At 45.4% G+C, this 19,443-nt stretch overlaps 1 protein-coding gene across 2 annotated transcripts in view; it reads right to left on the bottom strand.

The window, feature by feature from the left end:
- The window catches only part of PTPN3 (protein tyrosine phosphatase non-receptor type 3), an 85,866-nt gene that overhangs the window by 1,951 nt on the left and 64,472 nt on the right, over window positions 1-19,443 (bottom strand). For both annotated transcript variants that reach the window (XM_023202146.1, XM_023202136.1), the window contains 6 exons: window positions 11,029-11,119; window positions 10,696-10,757; window positions 8,950-9,096; window positions 3,168-3,296; window positions 2,076-2,221; window positions 1,424-1,559 (listed from right to left, as the gene is read on the bottom strand). In XM_023202146.1, coding sequence (XP_023057914.1) covers window positions 1,424-1,559; window positions 2,076-2,221; window positions 3,168-3,296; window positions 8,950-9,096; window positions 10,696-10,757; window positions 11,029-11,119 — 711 coding nt within the window. The remainder of the gene's footprint in view (window positions 1-1,423; window positions 1,560-2,075; window positions 2,222-3,167; window positions 3,297-8,949; window positions 9,097-10,695; window positions 10,758-11,028; window positions 11,120-19,443) is intronic.

Genomic DNA, 19,443 nt, shown 5'->3' with positions numbered 1-19,443 from the left:
CTATCTATCTATCTATCTATCTATCTATCTATCTATCTATCTATCTAGTTTTTGAGACCAAGTCTTGTTCTGTCACTCAGGCTGGAGTGCAGTGGCGTAATCTTGGCTCGCTGCAACCTCCACCTCCCAGGTTCAACAATTCTCCTGCCTCAGCCTCCCAAGTGGCTGGGACTATAGGCACATGCCACCATGCCTGGCTAATTTTTGTATTTTCAGTAGAGATGGGGTTTCGCTACGTTAGCCAGGTTGGTCTCGAACTCCTGATCTCAAGTGATCCACCTCCCTCAGCCTGCCAAAGTGCTGGGATTACAGGCATGAGTCACCATGCCCGGCTTCCAGCTGGGAAAAATCTTCCAGGATGATGAACTTTTTTCTTTTTAAACAGTCACGAGGTCTTCCATAGCAAAACCAAGGCAGAGAATGGCCCTAATAACATAAGCCGATTTTTTTTCTCTTAAGATTTTCTGGGTACAAACTAATATAACACTACCAAAGCTTAAAATCTATTAGGGAAATCTTATAAACTTTGTCCACAGCCTGTGAAGAGACACAGCTGGTTGGAACACATAGTTCCTGCTCCTTTCTTTGCTAACTCCTCTTGTATCCTGAGGGTTTTGCCAGAGAGGCCACTTCTCTAGGAAGCCTGTTCTTAGACTTGCCAAATCCTGCTTTAGGTAACTCTTCCACCATGTTCTCAGACAGCCCTGAACTTCCCTCATTGCTGCTGACACTTAGCATAGACTAATCCAGTTCTCCTACTAGATACAAGCTTCAGTCTCTGCATCATTCTTTGTCAAATGAATGAATGAATGAATGAATGGATGAATGTGGGATGGTCCCCATTTTGCACAGGGAAGCTGAAGCTTGGAGAAAGGTTCAGGAGTTATGCAAAGGTTGTTCCATTTGTTGTGCGGCCTTAATCATGTTCTTTCCACACCGCTTCACTGCCCCGCTTGCAATTCCAGGGGAAATCCCCAAGAGTTCCTCTTGAGGACAAGAGGATGTTGCCCATGACCCTACTTTGAGCTCTGTCCTGCTCGTGGAGGACACTGCAGGTACTCAGGCACCACACGAGTGGGACAGAGCTCAAAGTCGGGTCATATGCAACATCCACTGAGCCAAAAGGGGTACCCAGGTCTAGGTCGGGGGCGGGGGGTGATGGACAAATGATTGTTCAATGATACAGAATGCAACCAGGGCTGTTCCCTGGCAGACGGGCTGGCAGGAAATAAACCACAGAGGCAGCAGAGCTCAGAGGTGAGATGGGTGTGGGCTGTAGCTGCTGATAAGATCTGTGACCTTGGGCAAGTGATTCAGTCCCCCTGGGCTGCAGTCTGTTGACTCACAAAGCCCTTCTCTCAGGCCTGCCTGGTGTAAGTGCTCAGAAAGTGCCAGCCACTGTTATTACTGGATTTCTACTCACTGATGTCTGCACCATCATGGCGCGCTGGTCTCGCATTTTTCGGACAATATCCAGTGGGTAAACGGGCAGGTTCCTCTCAGTTAGGCACATGGCTGTTTCCATAGTGACCAACACACCGGTTCGACCTATTCCAGCACTGGAGACGGGAGAGAAGAGAGACTTGGGATTTGACTGAGTAGCCTTTTCTTTGCATGGCCCAGCAAGCAGTTCCCCACTGACTCCAAAGGGGCTTTCCTCCCCTAGCCTTTGAGAAGACAAAATGCACACTCAGGGTGTGCTCTCAAACAGGCTGAGACAGCCTATCCTCACACATCCGAGGCTGGGGCCTAGCAGGCAGTGGAAAGAGGGCCACTGTGAAGTGCCAAACCCACTCCCTTTCTCACACACGCCTATGATGAAAGTCAGCTGAAAGAAGGACAGGAGAAAGGTGTGTGAGGGGACTTTCTTCTTCAGTTCTGTGCTACATTCGCAAAGTTAGGATTTCATAAAATTCCAAATCACTTTTGAAATGGTGAAGAACCACAGTCAACAGAGGTTTGTAAGGGCACACTACTTTGTGAGACGTAGGGTGGGTCTGGCGCCTGTCAATTCTCTTCAGGCCTTTTCCAACGGGGAAAGGATTCCAAACCTAACAAAACAGCAAGCGCCATACCTGCAGTGAACTAGGACGGGCTCGCTGTCCACTCTCAGAGACCTCACATAGTTTACAAATTCCAGAAAGTCGGAGGAGTCATCAGGCACACCATGGTCAGGCCACGCGACGTACTGGAGATGTGTCACTGTGTGTTCTTCCCCGGTCTATGGGAGATTCAGTGGCCTTGGTGAGCCCATCCTGGTGGTCAGCATGAGGACCCAGCCCCAACTCAGGCACAAGGGTGGCCCTGTCTCCTGATGCTTTCTCCCTCTGTGCACAGCCCTGCTGTGGCCACTAGCAATTCCTTCCCTTCTTCCCCAAAGATCCCCATCCCCTCTCAGGCTCCGCTGTGGGCCTGTCCTGCAGGGCTGCCTTCCTTGATCACTTCTGCCCAGTGATCTCCTCCATTTGCTCCTATGGTACTTGCCATTAGGGGCCACACATGCTAACTGTTTTTTTTTTTTCCAACTGTGGCAAAAAATATCAACATGAGGCTTACCACTGTAACCACATTTAAATGTACAGTTCAGCGGCACTGAGGATACTTGCAATGCTGTACAGCCATCACCATTACCTATTTCCAGAACTTTAAAATATCCCACAAACATAAACCCCGCACTCATTATGCTATATGGCATAATGTCCACAGATCTCCTTTCTCCTCCTTCCCCAAGCCCTTGGCAACTGCCGTTCTATTTTCTGTCTCTATGGACTACTCTAGGCACTTCACAGAAGTCGAATCCTACAGTATGTGTCTTTTTCTATGTCTGGCTTATTTCACTTAGCATAATACACTGAAAGCTCCCCCATGTTGTAGCAGGGGTCAGAATCTCCTTCTGTTTAAAGGCTGAATCATATTCCATTGTATGGACAGACCACGTGCGGTTTATCCATTCCTCTGTTGATGGACGCTGGGCTGTTTGCACCTCCTGCTTGTTGTGACTAGGGCCACTATGAACTCTGGGCCCCAGCTGTTTGATGGGCAGTCTTGCGCGCTTACTGACACCAGGTGGAAACAGAGGACACACCTAGAAGTGTGACCACCTGAGATGACAGCGGCCGCTGATTCAGCACCTGCCCCTCCACTGTGCCCCTCAGGCTGCGACTCACCTGGGTGTTTGTGACCAGCATTTCTCGGGACACATAGGCAATGGTGCAGTCCTCTGACTGACACTGGATGTGAAAGTTGCCGTGGTCCATGACGTCGGGGGGATCCGGCCAGTACTGGTGACATTTGGTCTGTAAGAAACCACCGAGAGTACATGTGAGCTACCTCTGTGGGGTGTCCATGGAAGCAGTTACCCCTGGACAGGCGGACAGGTTAGGCATCCTCTCATGCACACCCGAGAGAGCTGATGGGAGAAAACAAACTCAGCCAAGTCCATCAACTGTTTCTCAAGGTGGGGTGGGGGAAGCCTGCCAGGGACCAGGCCATAGGTCTCCACTCAGCCCCAGGCTGCAGCCTGGAGGAGGAGGATGAGAGACGTAGCATCTTCAGCACCAGTGGCCTCAGATGCAGGACCTTGGCCTGTGAGCAACCTCTCTACCCTCCCCGACCCCAGCCCCTCATGCCCCTCCCCGCCTCCAACGGCCCCTCATCCTGCACCCTTCCTCCACCATCCTCCCCACCCTTTTGAGGGGGAGGCCTCCAGGCACAGCAGTTAAGGGCACACATCTGGTGCCACACACAACTCCGCCGGGATCCTTTCCTGCTCCATTTGTCAGCCAGATGATGTCGAGACAGTTGCTTAACCTCTCTGATTTTCCTGTTTTCCACCAGAAAGATGGAGATGGCTCCTGCCTCAACGCTGGTGAGGCGGCCGGCGTGGGTGTGCAGAGCTTAGCTGCTGTGGGGGGCAGGCCAGGGGTGGCCATTACTTCTACTGCCGTCATGGGTTATATACCAGCTTGAGTAAGAGTGATGAGGTTCCACAAAAAGCCAGATTAAGGGACTCCCAAATCGAGATGAATACCTTTCTCACGGGAGAAGTGTCTCCGAAGCCCTTGAAGGCTTTCTTAGGTGATGCCCTAAGGAGGTGATATCCCACACAGCAGACAAGGAACCCAAGGCTACTCGGGATTGAGTGACTTGCCCAAGGCCATGGCGCTGTAGTGATGCAGCCCAGCACTCTTCCTATGGCACCCCAGTGTCTTTCAATATGGCTGTGCTGTCCCCACAGATGGGCTGATCCCACCACCCTCCCCAATTTCTAGCCCCGCTTCTAAAACCTGCAGCTTGTCCTATAAGCCATCTTAGCACCTGCCTCTGGCTTCTAAGCAAACTTCAGGGCTAGGCTGTCCATTCCATCATAGATCCTTCTGTCAGTTAGATCTTAACTTATTAAACAAGCATTTTCCCCCAAGCCTGTATGTGGTTATAGCAACTTAAGAATTACATTTGTTCATGGTGGAAAAGTGGTATAACCAAAAGACATGTATAATTTGTTGGGAAACAGCCTCTCCATTCTTACTTTCAAATGTCACAGTGAATACTTGAAATTAAAGTATGCCGTCGGAAAGCTGGAGTTAAGAATTTTCTTGGAAACCTTAAACATGGGTAATTTCGGTTAGTAGCCATTTTGTGACTTTGCTTAGACATGAGGGGTTAAGGGCTATGGGGCCCAAGGCAGAGTTGACAGACACAAGCCCTCTCTCTCATCCTCATCTGCACAGGAAGGATAAATTCCTGCCCTGTAGGCGCTCAATGGTCCTGCCCACAGGATACTGCAGGGAAGATATTCTCTGATGACATCAACCTATGCAAGGCAGAACTACGAATATCTGTAGTGCCAGAGAGGTTCCCCTTATTCCACAGTGAATCTGACCAGTACTAGACTCTCTTTACCTCTGATCAAATACAGAATGCAGTTCAATTTGGATCTGAAAAAATTGGGGGTGCAGTGGAAAGAACAAGTCTATGGAGATCCTGAGTTTCAACCTTGGTTAATAAATTCTACTAAACATATTTGGTTAGTGATCTCGGGCAAATTACTTAACTTCTTTGGGCCTCAGCCTCCACATTAATGCTGCTACAATGAGGGGTGATGATGCTGAAGCCTCATATCTTCAGAACTGTAGATGCTAAGCACTGAATGGTGCCTTTCATGAACATGGCTTTACCTTGGCTTCAAAACAACCCTATGAGGTAGGTACTATGATTGTCTCTGTTTTGCAGATGAGTAGACTGAGGCTCAGAGAATGAATCAATGTGTGCCCGATCACACAGAGAGAACTGGGGCAGAGCTGGAATGACACAACAGGCCTGTGAGCCCTTAGCCAGGCTGATAATACTCTGGAATGACAGAAAATGCACCTTCCTAGGGCTGTGGTTAAATTAAACAGTAACATATGCAAAGCTGAGTGTATGTAGGGAGGGAAGAAGCACTTCTGGAGAAGCGTCAAAGGACAACGAAGGTCACTGAAGCTGGGAGGCCGGCAACATGCTGCTGGGGACGAAACCCTGGGCAGATGCTGCCAGAAGAACTCAGAATGCTCCGTCCTCAGGGATTCGCAGGCCTGAGTGGGGCCTGTTTCTCATTTTCCAGGCCCCAAGTGTGGTTTCCAGAAGAGGCTTCCAGAAGGGAAAGCTGACCAGGGAGATGGCTTCTGAAAGGATGTGTCTTTCTAGACCAGAGGGAACAAGCTGCAAGCTGGGTGGAAGACAAGCCATACGCCTGCTGTGAGTCCTGCTCTACTAAACGCGTGATATGGGTGAGCACAAATGGGACATCCTGAAAATTTCAGCTCTCAGAGAAAGGGACAAACCTGCTCACTTGGAGTGACCTGAGGACTCCTAATCCAGAAGAACTGCTGGGTGGTGATGAGGATGAGATAGGAACTCAGGGATAAAGGGCTCGGGTCATCTGGTCATCCAAGGGAATGTAACAGGAGAGGAAGGAAATATGCATTCTGGATTTCAGAAGAACAGGTTTCTAACAATGGATAACATGCCAAAGGAGAAGAAAGAGCACTATCTCAGGAAGATGGACCAGATAGGGTTTAGAGGGAGTCATGGGTTAAATTTAGAAGGCCTTATGGTGAAAAGCTTGCTTTCTTGCTCACTTAGTCAATAAACATCCCTGGGGATGCAGAGATGAATTAGACACGATGTGGCACCGTCCTCAAGGTGCTCTCGAATCGGTGTGGGGGAATGTGGTGAAAAGGAAAGAAAGAGGGAAGTCAGAGACACAGGTGGCTCACAGAGGAGGAGGCAATGTCCCGGAGAGAGGGGATGGAGATCTCAGTATTGAAGCATGAGGGTCTTCATCAGGTTGGCAAGGCAAGGATAGATCATTCAGGCAGAGGGAATGGGACACGTATGGTCAAAAGGTAAAGAGGCACATGGTGTACCCAGGGAACGATAGACAGTACAATACACCTGCACAGAAGGTACAAGTCAGTCTCAAGGTGAGACTTTACTTGGTGCACCTGAGGAGCCTCCAGAGGGTTTGAGCAGGGAAATGGAAGGACCAGGCAACCCTCTGGAAAGGTATCGCTGAAAGCCGTGTCAATGGATGGACCAGACAGGGGCTGGGGGAGCCTCTAGGCCAGGAAGCCACTAAGGAGGCTGCTGCTGCTGCTGCTGCTCCTGGAAGAAAAATGCAAAAGCTCTGAGAGAAGGTGGAGGTTTGGGGGACACAGGGGAGACTGGCAGTGGCAGACCATGGTGAGTGGATGTGGGAAGTGAAGAGAAGGGAGGGGTAAGACCGATTCCAGTTCCTGGCTCGGGTGACTGGGTAGATGGGTGCCTCTGGCCAGAATGGTGAGCTCAGGGCGTGGACCACCTGGGTGCAGGTGCATGGCTGACAGCTTCAGCTTCAGGCACCTTGTATGTGAGGACACTTAGGTAGATGTGTCCTATCTATGAATGAGCAGATGGGTCTGGGTTCAGGAGGTGGAAGGAATCAGTGCCTAGATCCATTTGCTGAACGAACCACGGGGTCTGATGAAACCTGACTCAGAGATCAGTCCTCTGCCGAAGAGCCTCGTTGCCTAAGTGCGCATTTTATCACACAGTGTGCTTAACAGATAACAAGAGCAAGGAGGTTTATAGAGCTTTGTGCTGCCTCAAACCTCTTCCTATCACCTCACATGATCCTCATGGCAACCCAGGGTTCCCTAATGTTGCCCAGAGCAGCAAACCTACCCGCCTCTGGCCCTGTGAGACAAGGGGGCCAGGATCCAGACTCACTATGCCATATGGAGCACCCACTATGGGAGGGGCAGCCAGCCCAGGGTAGCTCATTCTTAATGCTCAAAACAATCCCAGGAGACAGGCATTACCACCTCCTTTCTAGTGATGAGGAAACTGAGGCTTAGAGCCCTGTGCAAGGTTAAACAGTGGAAAGTGGTGGTGCCAGAACTCAAACGCCTCCTCTGACCTCAATGCCCCTGCCTCTGACAGCCAGTGGGCCAGGAAGAGTACCTGTATTATTCACATACAGTTGTACAAAATGATATTTCTCTCCAAAAGAAACATCTCTGATGGAAAGTGAGGGAGAATAACTTATTCAATTGCAATGTTTCTAAGAAGAAACCCATGAGCCTTAAGGGAGAGCACAAAGAAAAACATTTTGGGTAGGAATTTTAAAAGGGAGAAATCAAGTATCTTGTGAGGGAGTGTCCCACTGACCGCTGGGGATATGAGACTTCAAAGGAGGCTCTCTCTGCACTTGCAGACCTGAGAGCAGCACAGCGAGGCTGGTGAGTGGGGGTGGACTCCAGCCAGCTGCACACCTGCTGGGAGTCCCACTCTACTAAATGCACGGTATGGGAGAAAACAAATGGGAGATGCTGAAAGTTTCATCTCTCAGAGAAAGGTGCAAAGCTGCTGCCTGGAGTGATGGATTCCTAATCTGGAAGAACTGGTGGGTGGAGATGCGGGCAGGTTAGGGTCTTCAGGATAAAGGGCTGAGGTCATCCTGTCATCCAAGAGTTTGCAACAGGAGAGAGGAAACATGCACCCTGGATTTCAGAAGAACAGGTTTCTACCAATGGATAAACAGGGGAGGTTAAGTTCCAGGGCCACAGATAGTGAAGGGAATGCTAGACCTCAGAGGAGATGGGAATCTCTAATGCAGGAAACTGACAAAAGCAGCTGGAATGGCTTCAGTGAGAAAGAAAGGGCTGGGAAACAAACCCTCCAGGTCACAAGCGAGACCTCAGATGAGCTCAGGTGTAGTGTGGACATCAACAAAAGAGAAGGGCTGCCAGCAGCACAGAGCTGGCAGGCAGGAGCCATAGGAGTGGCTGGAGGAAGCTGAGGCCTCCTGGATCACAGAAAGGGCCTTTTCTCCCAAGCTGGAAGAAGCAGAACGAGGGAAAGAAGGGGGCTGCTATCCAGTGCAATCAACCTTTAGTGTTGTCATCAGCCCTAAGACAACAGACCATTCCTGGGGGCACTCCTTTTTCTCTGAGGAGAAGAATGACTTCCCACTGAAAAGGCAGAGTCAACTTTACAGGGAAAAGAAGCGCAGACAGACAATACAGGGACAGTGCCAAGCTGCCCGAACGGATTCTATGGAAAATGGCACAGTGATGCAATTTCCCCTTTTTACAAAGGCCACTGTTAACCTGGCACACACATTGCTCTTTCAGGACCAGCACTTGTCCTGAATGGGCAAGGCCTGTCACGGCAGGGGATCTGGGGCACATGAAGTAAGGCTAGAAGTGCCTTCTGGCCTGTTGTAATGGATCCAAGCTGGGACTGGGGAAGAGGAGGGCTGAGCTTCCCGTTACTAGGGGTGTCTATTGGTTGCTCTGTAGAGGAGACTTAGGGTCACATACGGGCTGGACCAGGAGACAGTGAAGACCCTTCCCAGCGCTGAGATTCATGTTCCACAGAGCAGGGTGTGACACTGCACACATCTGAATTGGAAATCAAGCTACTTACCCGCCCTCGTTCTGTGAGAGTCGTCAACATGACGATGAGTGACAACTTCTGATCCCAGACGACCTGCCAAAACTGTGCACAGGTATGTGGCAGGGGACCCTGAGCGGCGATGTACTTGTTCACAAGGTTAGCAGCAGGAATTTCCATCTGGCAAGAAATTGGTAAAGTATTAGAATCTGTTGCTGCCCTAGGGTGCACAGGGAACTGGATTTTAAACTCTTCTACTTGCTAACTAACATTGCACCAGAAAAATATCTCTTTATCAATTCACAGCAAATAAGGAAAATCAAACAAGTTATTTCTCATGCTTCTTGAAAAATATCTGACAAACACCAGCATCAGATCTTTAAGATAAAAGTGTGTGGTATTCAGTAGGCAAAAATCAGAAATCTATCTGTGACATGGCAGAAGAGTTTAAATGACTTTCATTGCTCTATCCTAAATATAATCAATACTGGCTATCTGCATTTTCAGTCGTATGTACCAATCCTACCCCTAAGTCTTTCCCTATGCAGGGTTTTCTATCAAAATCTATTTACATTTATTTAAAGCATACACCATACAGATTTACACCATTAATTCTTGTTGCACTTTGCTTTCTGCATGCCTTCAAATGCTTGGAATTTGGTCAATCTTGACATTCAATGTTGAAATATTTTGAAATGAATGTTTCAGGTAGAAATATTCCTGCTCCATTTTCTTTTCTGCCCTCTGGACTGAGTCCTTCTGACGAAAGAACACTCAGAACCTGCTGAGCTCTGGGCTGGCACTGGGATTCACTCACTCTCAGGTGAGAAAGGTAAAGGCAGGCTTCTAATTCACAGTTTGGCTGGTGCTTGGGTAAATGGCTTCCACAGTCCTGGGATTACATGAAAAGACTGGGCTTTGTGGTGTTGCTGCCCCTAACGTTTCTGATGCTCTGCTTTTAAGAATGAATCCCATAGATGAATCCCACAGATGCTTTGGAACAGGTGGAATCACTGATGAGACCAATTTTTATTAGGGCATTTCTTGACACTTTGCTATAACTTGAGAACTTAATCTGAGAAATCATCTGTCTATTTAGGAGTTGGCAGACCACGTATTGCCTGAAGGCCAAATCTGTCTGCCACCTTGCAAGCTAAGAGCGGCTTTTAATCTTTTTAAGTGGTTACATTTCAAATGCAAAGACCACATATTACTATCCGGTTGGCTACAGAAAGTCTGACCCCAGGTTCAGATAGAAGAAATGGAAGTCTAGAGAGGCCAAGTAAGTTGCCCAAGATGCATTTTTAGAGAGAAAATAAGTGCTTTTCCCATAACACGTGAAACGTTCCACTTTTTCTTTTTGGCTTATATGTACAGAGGAGGTTTTCTTTTTCTTTTTCTTTTTTTTTTAAGGCAGGATGACACTCATTACATGGAGAGAAACAGACAGTCACAAACATACCACTAGCAAAAACAAACACCTGAATGGAAGCAGCTCAGTACAGGGGCATGTGGACGACTGAATTAGAAACACACAGCAAGTCTGGTCCCATCTTCTGTTCGCTTTGTGACTTTTCAAATTATTTTAACTCTCCGAACCTTAGTTTTCTCCTCTGTAAAATGAGACTATTCTGCCTTCCCTCCCGTGGCTGTTGTGGTGCTGAAATGCAGTGGTGAACGGGAAAGCACTGTGTCAACTGAAAAGCCCCACACAGGCCCTCATCATCGTTTTGACAGTGGTGAGTGTGCTCTTTAGCATCATCCAGATTCCTAACTTACGTTCACGTAACTTGCATTAATATAATCTTCATTTCCCTGCAATAATACCCGGGTGGTGTCATCTGCGGGGAAGAGAAAAATTGACCGATTATTCCGAGCATTATTTTTATCATACCAAGTAAACCAGAGTTCAGTTCCCAGCCCCATCTGCAGCTCTGCCTCATTAGCATAAACACTATTCCCCAACTGTTCAGAGTCTGAAATGGCTGCAATAAAGACGGTGGTGTTTACAGACACACTGAAAATCGTTCCAGAATACCAGACAATCTGTTTTAAAAAGGGAAACATTATCTCAGTGTAGGGGGGAAGGAGGCATTCATGCCGGATACTCACAAGGCAGCACATCTTTATATCGGTTTTTGTCCAAATTTTGAGGCAGCTTTGCAAACGTGATGGCCAAACCTGGCTTTTTTCTGTAGAGTTGCTATGTGAGAAATAGAGAAAAAAGAAAGCATTGCAAAAATCAGATGAAGAAAGTGTGAAAACATACTTTATCATTCACAGTACCAAAATCTTAACATTTTAAAGTGATTATGTGTTATATACTAAAAGAAAATCTTCCCAATAAGAAATTCTACAGTTTCATGAGAAACTGACTAAACTCTTTAATAATTTTTGTTTTTAATTTGAAAAAAATGCCATAGGAAGGGTCTGGGTCTCAGGTAATGGAGAATGGTAAGTGAAACTTTGTATTTATGACAACTATTTGACCACAGCTAAAAGCAACTAGATGGGGGGAAAAAGAATTATGACTCAAAATTAAATGGAAATCATCTAAGTTAGTCTAGAATCATTTCCCTCCAGTTCAGTGTAGTGAACCACACCCTTCCTTTAAGAACGAGAGCATTTCATTCATCATTTCAGAAGTCTATTTCCACAGGAAAAACATTTATCCCAATATATAGTAAACTTCATTTACAGAGGTACTTCTCTACACATGTAATCACAACCAAAAACCTCAAACAACACAATCTTTGCATATCTAAACTCACGTATTAGACACGTTCGTATGGTACCTGATGTGATTTTCACAACAGCCCTGTAAGAAGTATTAACTATATTCTTATTTTGCAAGTTCCATGCTTTGTTTGAGATCACAGGAGAACGGGAAGAACTCAGATGTGACTCCAAGGCTTATCTTTTCTTTTCTATATGACTGTTTTTCCTTTTAATCCCTTTTCACCAGTGGTTTTTATTAACTCTATGGGAATTTAAAAACACAAGTTTTTCAGTGTTGGAAGTGATTTTTTTTTTTTGCGGAAAATTTGGGAAATTCACACTAATATAAAGAAAAAATTATCAGCAAGTTCACAACTCTGAGATGAGCTTTTCATATATTTTCTCTGGCTTATTTTCTCTGTGCCTACATGCACACAAATGAAAAGAAGCATATATATGTAAACACATAATACATTTATATACTATGTTTTTAAAAGCAAAAAATGAGGCTGAACAACACATTGGCACGTTTTTTTTTCTCTTCCTGAGGCAGGGTCTCTCTCTGTTGCCCAGGCTGGAGTGCAGTGACGTGATCTCGGCTCACCGTAACGTCCACCTCCCAGGTTCAAGCGATTCTCGTGCCTCAGCCTTCCAAGTAGCTGGGACTACAGGTGTGCATCACTATGCCTGGCTAATTTTTGTATTTTTAGTAGAGACAGGGTTTCCTCATGTTGGCCAGGCTGGTCTCAAACTCCTGACCTCAAGTGATCCGCCCACCTGGGCCTCCCAAAGTGCTCGGATTACAGGCATGAGTCACCACGCCTGGCTATACTGGCACTTCTTATGCTATGTTCTAGTCAACCTAAGTGTCCTAAAAGAAGATAGTAAGTATTCCTCAGAAAAAGTTTCAAAGTCAAGACATTTGGAAAATATTTTATTTTCTATGAATCTCTAACAAGACAAGTTCTGCAATGCATAATGCATACATTTGTTAAATTCTGATCAGCTAAACATAACTCAAGCTAATTTGGCCATGGAAAATCTCAGCATCTAATGGAGTATTCTGGGAAATAACTATCCTAATTTTCAAGCTGCTTTCTCCTACTTATTATATAGTATCTATTTCCCCATGTCATTAAATATTTTTTACACATATGATCTTTAATGGCTCGATAATTTAGTTTACCCTATCTATCTATCTATCTAGCTATCTATCTATCTATCTAGCTATCTATCTATCTAGCTATCTTTTTTGTTTTTTTGAGACAGAGTCTCGCTCTGTCGCCCAGGCTGCAGTGCAGTGGCGTGATCTTGGCTCACTGCTAGCTCTGCCTCCTGGGTTCACGCCATTCTCCTGCCTCAGCCTCCCGAGAAGCTGGGACTACAGGTGCCCGCCACCACGCCCGGCTAATTTTTTGTATTTTTAGTAGAGACAGGGTTTCACCGTGTTAGCCAGGATGGTCTTGCTCTCCTAACCTCGTAATCTGCCCGCCTCAGCCTCCCAAAGTGCTGGGATTATAGGCATGAGCCACCGTGCCTGGCCGTTCACTATAATTTATTTTAATTTTTATCCTACTTTTTCACTAGGCTGTTTTGAAATTTTTTTTACTCAAACTTCTAAGAAGAGAATTACTATACCAAATAATATTTTTAAGGGTTGTTTTGGTTTTTGTTGTTTTGAGATGGAGCTTTACTCTTCCACCCAAGCTGCAGTGAAGTGGCGGGATCTTGGCTCACTGCAACTTCCACCCCCTGGGGTTCAAGTAATTCTCCTACCTCAGCCTCCCAAGTAGCTGGGATTATAGGTATCCACCACCACACTCGGTTAATTTTTGTATTTTTAGTAGAGACAGGGGTTCGTCATGTTGGCCAGGCTGGTCTCGAACTCCTGATCTCAGGTGATCCATCCACCTCGGCCTCTGAAAGTGCTAGGACTTCTGAGTTTTGATACATCTAACCAAGTTGCCCTACAGGGATGTATGACAAATTCACCAAATTGTGGCCAACATCCTTAATAAAGATGTGTTTGCAGTCTGAATAGGGAGGGTAAAAAGAATTTCTCCCTCTACATTTTTGCAAATTGTATTGTTTTGTAAACTGGCTTCTGTTAGTGTTTTTTCTCTTACTAAATAAACAAATTAAACAGAACTCCCCAGAACATAATTAACATGGAGAGTCTGGGCCATAATAACGGTGCCATATCTTATACATTTGCCAAATGTCTAGAATTTCCAAACACTCCAAGAGCTCACTCACCATCTTTACAGTTTTAGTCCATCAGGCAGTTGAACAACTTCTTAAATAACTGCAGTCTCTAATAAACTCTGTGAGTTCATTTTAGGAATAAACTAATGATTTATTAGAGGTTTTGGGTTGACTGGCAGAAGGCGGGCAGCTAAGTTAAATTTACCTACACAGCATTTTAGTTCTAACTGATTAAGTGAATATAATCAACAATTAAGTAAATATACAATTAAGTGAACATAGTAAAGCTAACCTGGTGGGAAAAAGAGATTTTTTTTTTTTTCAAACAACAAAAGCATAAATAAAATCAACTTGAGGTGGTCTAGCAGAAAAGCACAGCTACAGAAAAAGGCTTTAATTACTGTAAGGACTTTAAATGTATCTCAGCGGTAATGATCTGCTGATAAATTTGTAAAGTACTAAGATAAATCGTACTAAGATAAATCATATATTAAAAAGTGTTAGGGCAGTGTTTACGTTTTCTTTTTCTTTTCTTTTTTTTGAGACATGTTGCCCAGGCTGGGCTGCGGTGGTGCCATCTCAGCTCATTGCAACCTTTCCCTCCAAGGCTCAAGTGGTTTTCATGCCTCAGTCTCCTGAGTAGTTGGGACTACAGGCACATGCTACCACCTCTGGCTAATTTTTGTATTTTTAGTAGAGTCAGGGTCTCACCATGTTGGGCAGGCTGGTCTCAAACTCCTGACCTCAAGTGATCTGAGTGCCTCGGCCTCCCTAAGCAATGGGATTACAGGTGTGAGCCACCATGCCCGACCAGGCAGTGCTTAAACATTTTTAAATGTGCACACTCTGGGCTGTATCCAACAGAAATACATAAAGATACCTGTCACAGAAGTTTATCTGCAGCAAAATATTTATTCTCAGAAAACCAGACGCAGCCTGGATATTCCCCAAAGGTAAAGAAATGTTGACTTAAATGATAGTACATTCTTACCAGAAAATTCTGTGCAAGTAAAAAGAATATGACAGACCAAAAGTACAGATTTAGAAGGATATCTACTCATACACTTTGAAGTGAAAAATACAAGGTATTGAATAATTTATACAATGAATGATGATCATATAATAGCAACACACACAGTGTATATTAATGTGTAAAGACACAATCTTGTGTGTGTATGTATGTGTATACGATATATCTGCATGAGCCCTGGAACAAGTATGGAAGGATACAAACAAAATTGTCATTTGTAAATTACAACAAAGAGGAAGAAACTGAAGGGGATAGGAGTCAGGAGACTATTTTACTTTGGTTATTTCTGAATTATCGCAGTAAGAATTGTTATTTTTAAATGCAAATGACTAAAGTGAGAAAAAGAAATACAACACAAGAAATCTATTTAAAAAATTAAAAAGCACAAAACTTTTACAAAATTTTGGACAAATCAAAGTTAAGGTTGTTTTGGCCTTTGGAAAGTTTAACGGCACACTCATATTTATGTTTGCAAAGGCCAACACTGAATAGGACCGAAGCAACTTAGTAGAAACAGGATTTAAACACTCGGTTTGTTTCTTAAGAGCTGGTTTTTGGCTGGGCACAGTGGCTCATGCCTGTAATCCCAGTACTTTGGGAGGCTGAGGTGGGCGGATAGTTTAAGCTCAGGAGTTCAAGACTAGCCTGTGTAACATGGTGAAAACCCATCTCTACTAAAAATATAAAAATTATCCAGGTGTGGTGGCACGTACCTGTAGTCACAGCTACGTGGGAGGCTGAGATGGGAGGATTGCTTGAGCCCAGGAGGTGAGCCAAGATTCTGCCACTGCACTCCATCCTGGGCGACAGAGGAAGACCCTGTCTGTGTGTGTCTGTCTCTGTCTCTCTCAACATATATACATACATATACACACACATATATACACATACACACACATATATTTATATATTTTTAATTTTTATTTTTTTCACGTTCCTACTTTTTAATTTTTTTTTTTTTTTTGAGACGGAGTCTGGCTCTGTCGCCCTGGCTGGAGTGCAGTAGCCGGATCTCAGCTCACTGCAAGCTCCGCCTCCCGGGTTCACGCCATTCTCCTGCCTCAGCCTCCTGAGTAGCTGGGACTACAGGCGCCCGCCACCTCGCCCAGCTAGTTTTTTTGTATTTTTAGTAGAGACGGGGTTTCACCGTGTTAGCCAGGATGGTCTCGATCTCCTGACCTCGTGATCCGCCCGTCTCGGCCTCCCAAAGTGCTGGGATTACAGGCTTGAGCCACCGCGCCCGGCCTAATTTTTTAATTTTTATTTTTTGAGACAGAATCTCACTCTGTTACCCAGGCTAGAGTGCAGTCAGTGGTGTGATCTCGGCTCGCTGCAACCTCCACCTCCTGGGTTCAAGCAATTCTCCTACCTCAGCCTCCCGAGTAGCTGGGATCTGTATACAGGTGTGTGCCACCATGCCCAGGTAATTTTAGTATTTTTAGTAGAGACAGGTTTTTGCCATGTTGCCCAGGCTGGTCTTGAACTTCTACGCTCAAGCAAGCCACCGGTCTCGGCCTCCCAAAGTGCTGGGATTACAGCTGTGAGCCATTGCGCCCGGCCTCAAGTTCCTAAAATTTATCGACTCTTCTCCAGGCCCTGTGGGCTGCTTGGCAGCCTGGTTATGAAACACCGCTCTGAGAAGGCAGAGGGACAGAGTGGAAAGTGATAGTAAACACATATGTCTTTCTGGAAGGGTCAGGGATGAAACGGAATGAGTTAAGGCTTTGTGATATTGGCCAGAGTATGAGACGTGGCTTTTAAGAGAATCTTCATTCTTCTTTCATTTTCCAATTCATTGGAAAAACAACAATTTGCTTTGGTTATTCCTGGGCTGAAGGAGTGTGAGGCAGATAACAGCTCCTGGCTGCAGATCCCTTAGATTCTGTCCTGGGATGGGAGCCACCAGGAGGCTGAGAGGCAGAGTCACAGGGATATAGAATGACAAAACCATGGAATTTTATGAAAAATTATTAATTTTTATGTCCTAAAATGCTTTGTTCTCATTCTATCAGAGTCTAGTTATAAGAAGCTCTAAACTAAAGGTAAATTATAAAAAGATCAGCTAAGAGGGGTTGCTAAGGAACAACTGTATTGAAATTAGAGTATCAATATCACCAGCTCTGGCCTCCAAAAGACAAAAAATTTGAATGGTGGGAACAGATGCTCTCCAGTGTGGTAGGGGTGCGATTGATGGTTTTTTTTGGCTTAAATATTTCTTCTTAGAACAAGTCATCTACTATAATATTAGAGAAGGCATCAAGTGACTCTAATCTCACTCAACCAAAGGCGTGCAGCCTAGTCACATCCCTCAGATGAGAGCTTCACACACCCAACTGGCTCTAACCAGAGGATGCCGGCAAGGCCCTGCACAGTGGAAGCAAGCACTCCGTCAACTCTATGAACAGAAAAAGGGGAATTCCTGAAGGCTGAGAACCCAAGAAGGGGGAAGAAAAATGGAAAAGGACAGGAAAAAAAAGGGCGCCGGGAATCAAGGAAACCATGGGCAAGGAGACAGCAAAGGGCAGAAGCAGACTGCCTTCCATGCCCTCCACAAAAACCCAGAGCTGACTCCTAGGAACCAAGTTTCAAAACGGCTGTTTGCTGTATCAGCCACTATGGCATTATCTTTACGGAGGCAGGAATCTCATTTGTTCACTGCCATAAACCCCAAGCCAGCTCTGTGCCTGACACATAGTAGGTGCTCAATCAAAATTTGTAGCGTGAAGGAATAATGGGATCTGCTGCTTTCGAAAATGAGTGCCAACCATGTGAATAAAGCATGCCAAGAAAATTTCAAAGCAATTTCAGCTTTCTTAGACACAGTGCCCTATAACTAAGCTGAGGATAACTCATTTTTTACAAAAGTCCCACCCCAAGAGGTTGTTTTCCTAGTACCACTTGGTAGACAAATTAACAGTTCACTACTCACGGGTAGCTCATCCACAATGGGACATCCCTTTTCCTTTGTGTCTGACCCAGCCAGAGGGCAAAAGAAACCATCCAGCGGGGTCTTGAGGCCTCTACCTACCTTCCCAGAGTGGTTTGCTGAATTGAAATTGTTGCTAGTAATTTTGGGACCTTCCATAGTCCCCCTTTCCACGCACAGTCCCAGCTGCAGATTCTATTGCTGGCAAACCTAGCAAGTATTCTTGCAGGGCCCCTTTCAGATAGATACACAACAATAAGTTATGGCAGCACTTCCTTTAGGTGGGTCACTGGCACTTGAAATGTAAAAGCTGCCCACATGGTCATTCCAAAGCCCCCAATTTGCTCTATGTATCCCAGACACATTATACTGATGATGTTTTCTTTCCTTAAAAAAACCAAAAAAACAAAAAAACAGAAACTATTTGGAAAACTGTTTTTAAAAATGCAAATGCAATCTTTTGGGTCGGGCACGGTGGCTCACGCCTGTAATCCGAGCACTCTGGGGGCCAACATGGGCGGATCCCTTGAGACCAGGGATCTAGACTAACTTGGCCAACACGGTGAAACCCCATCTCTACTTAAAATACAAAAATTAGCTGGGTATGGTGGCACAGGCCTGAATTCCTGCTACTCAGGAAGCTGAGGCACGAGAATCACTTGAATGTGGGAGGCAGAGGCTGCAGTGAGCCAAGATCACACACCGCTGCCCTCCTGCCTGGGCCACAGAATGAGACTCGGTCTGAAGGGTTCTAATCTTGAAGATATAATTGCTCTCATTAATTTCTACAGGTGTCAATTTAAACCTCTCATAAAGTTTTCAGCTACCTCTGCCCTTCCAAATGCACCTTTTATAATTATCACAGGAGCCAGTGAGTCACTTGTTTTGACATTAATGGCTATCTTCTATAATGGGCAATGTAGGAGTGAGTAAAGTAAAAACAGAGGTCAGAAGAAAAAAGATGGTTTCTGGTTTTGGTGAAGATGGTAGATGCTGAAGTGGAGGGGCCAGGTATCTGAGTTTGAACATGACCTTTGGTGGTCTCTTGTAGCCACTGCTGTAATCCATCAACTGGGGGATGCAGGCATTCTCTTGTGGTGTTCCTCATTTTCGAGGTCTTAACTAACCGTGGGCAAGGAGGCAGGGAAGCTGTGAGTCACCTGGTCACCAGATAAAAATGGACGATGGGATCCTTTGTTGCTGGGAAGCTGGTTCTCAAATAAAGGACAGGTTAGCATCATCACTTAGCTTTTATCCAGGAAAGTCTGTAACAAATACAGATCCTGTCCTTTGCTTAAATGAGCACTTCAACTCAGGGAACATGCAGATTAAGCTGCAAGTTTTTCTTGGGAACAAACAAAAACAAGAGCTTCCTGGAAGTGGTAATTCTGGGGTCAGTGGGAACCTCAATTCTGCTCCTTTACATAAGAGAAAGAGGAACACCCTACCTTGGCTACACAAAGAGTATTTACGCAGTTTGGGGCCAATCAAAAATTCCACCAAACTGCTCCCATTGATGTAGCTCATACAGTGTGGCTACCAAAGGGAATGGCTAAAGTTGGAGGACAGGGTGAGGGCTGGGTACACTCAGCAATGGTGAGTTGCTACCAATAAGTTCAATTTTTATTTTCTGAGACAGGGTCTTGCT

This window comes from Piliocolobus tephrosceles, chromosome 14 (genome assembly GCF_002776525.5).
Source record: "Piliocolobus tephrosceles isolate RC106 chromosome 14, ASM277652v3, whole genome shotgun sequence".
NCBI lineage: Eukaryota > Metazoa > Chordata > Mammalia > Primates > Cercopithecidae > Piliocolobus > Piliocolobus tephrosceles.
This window is presented reverse-complemented; position numbering and strand designations above follow the sequence as displayed.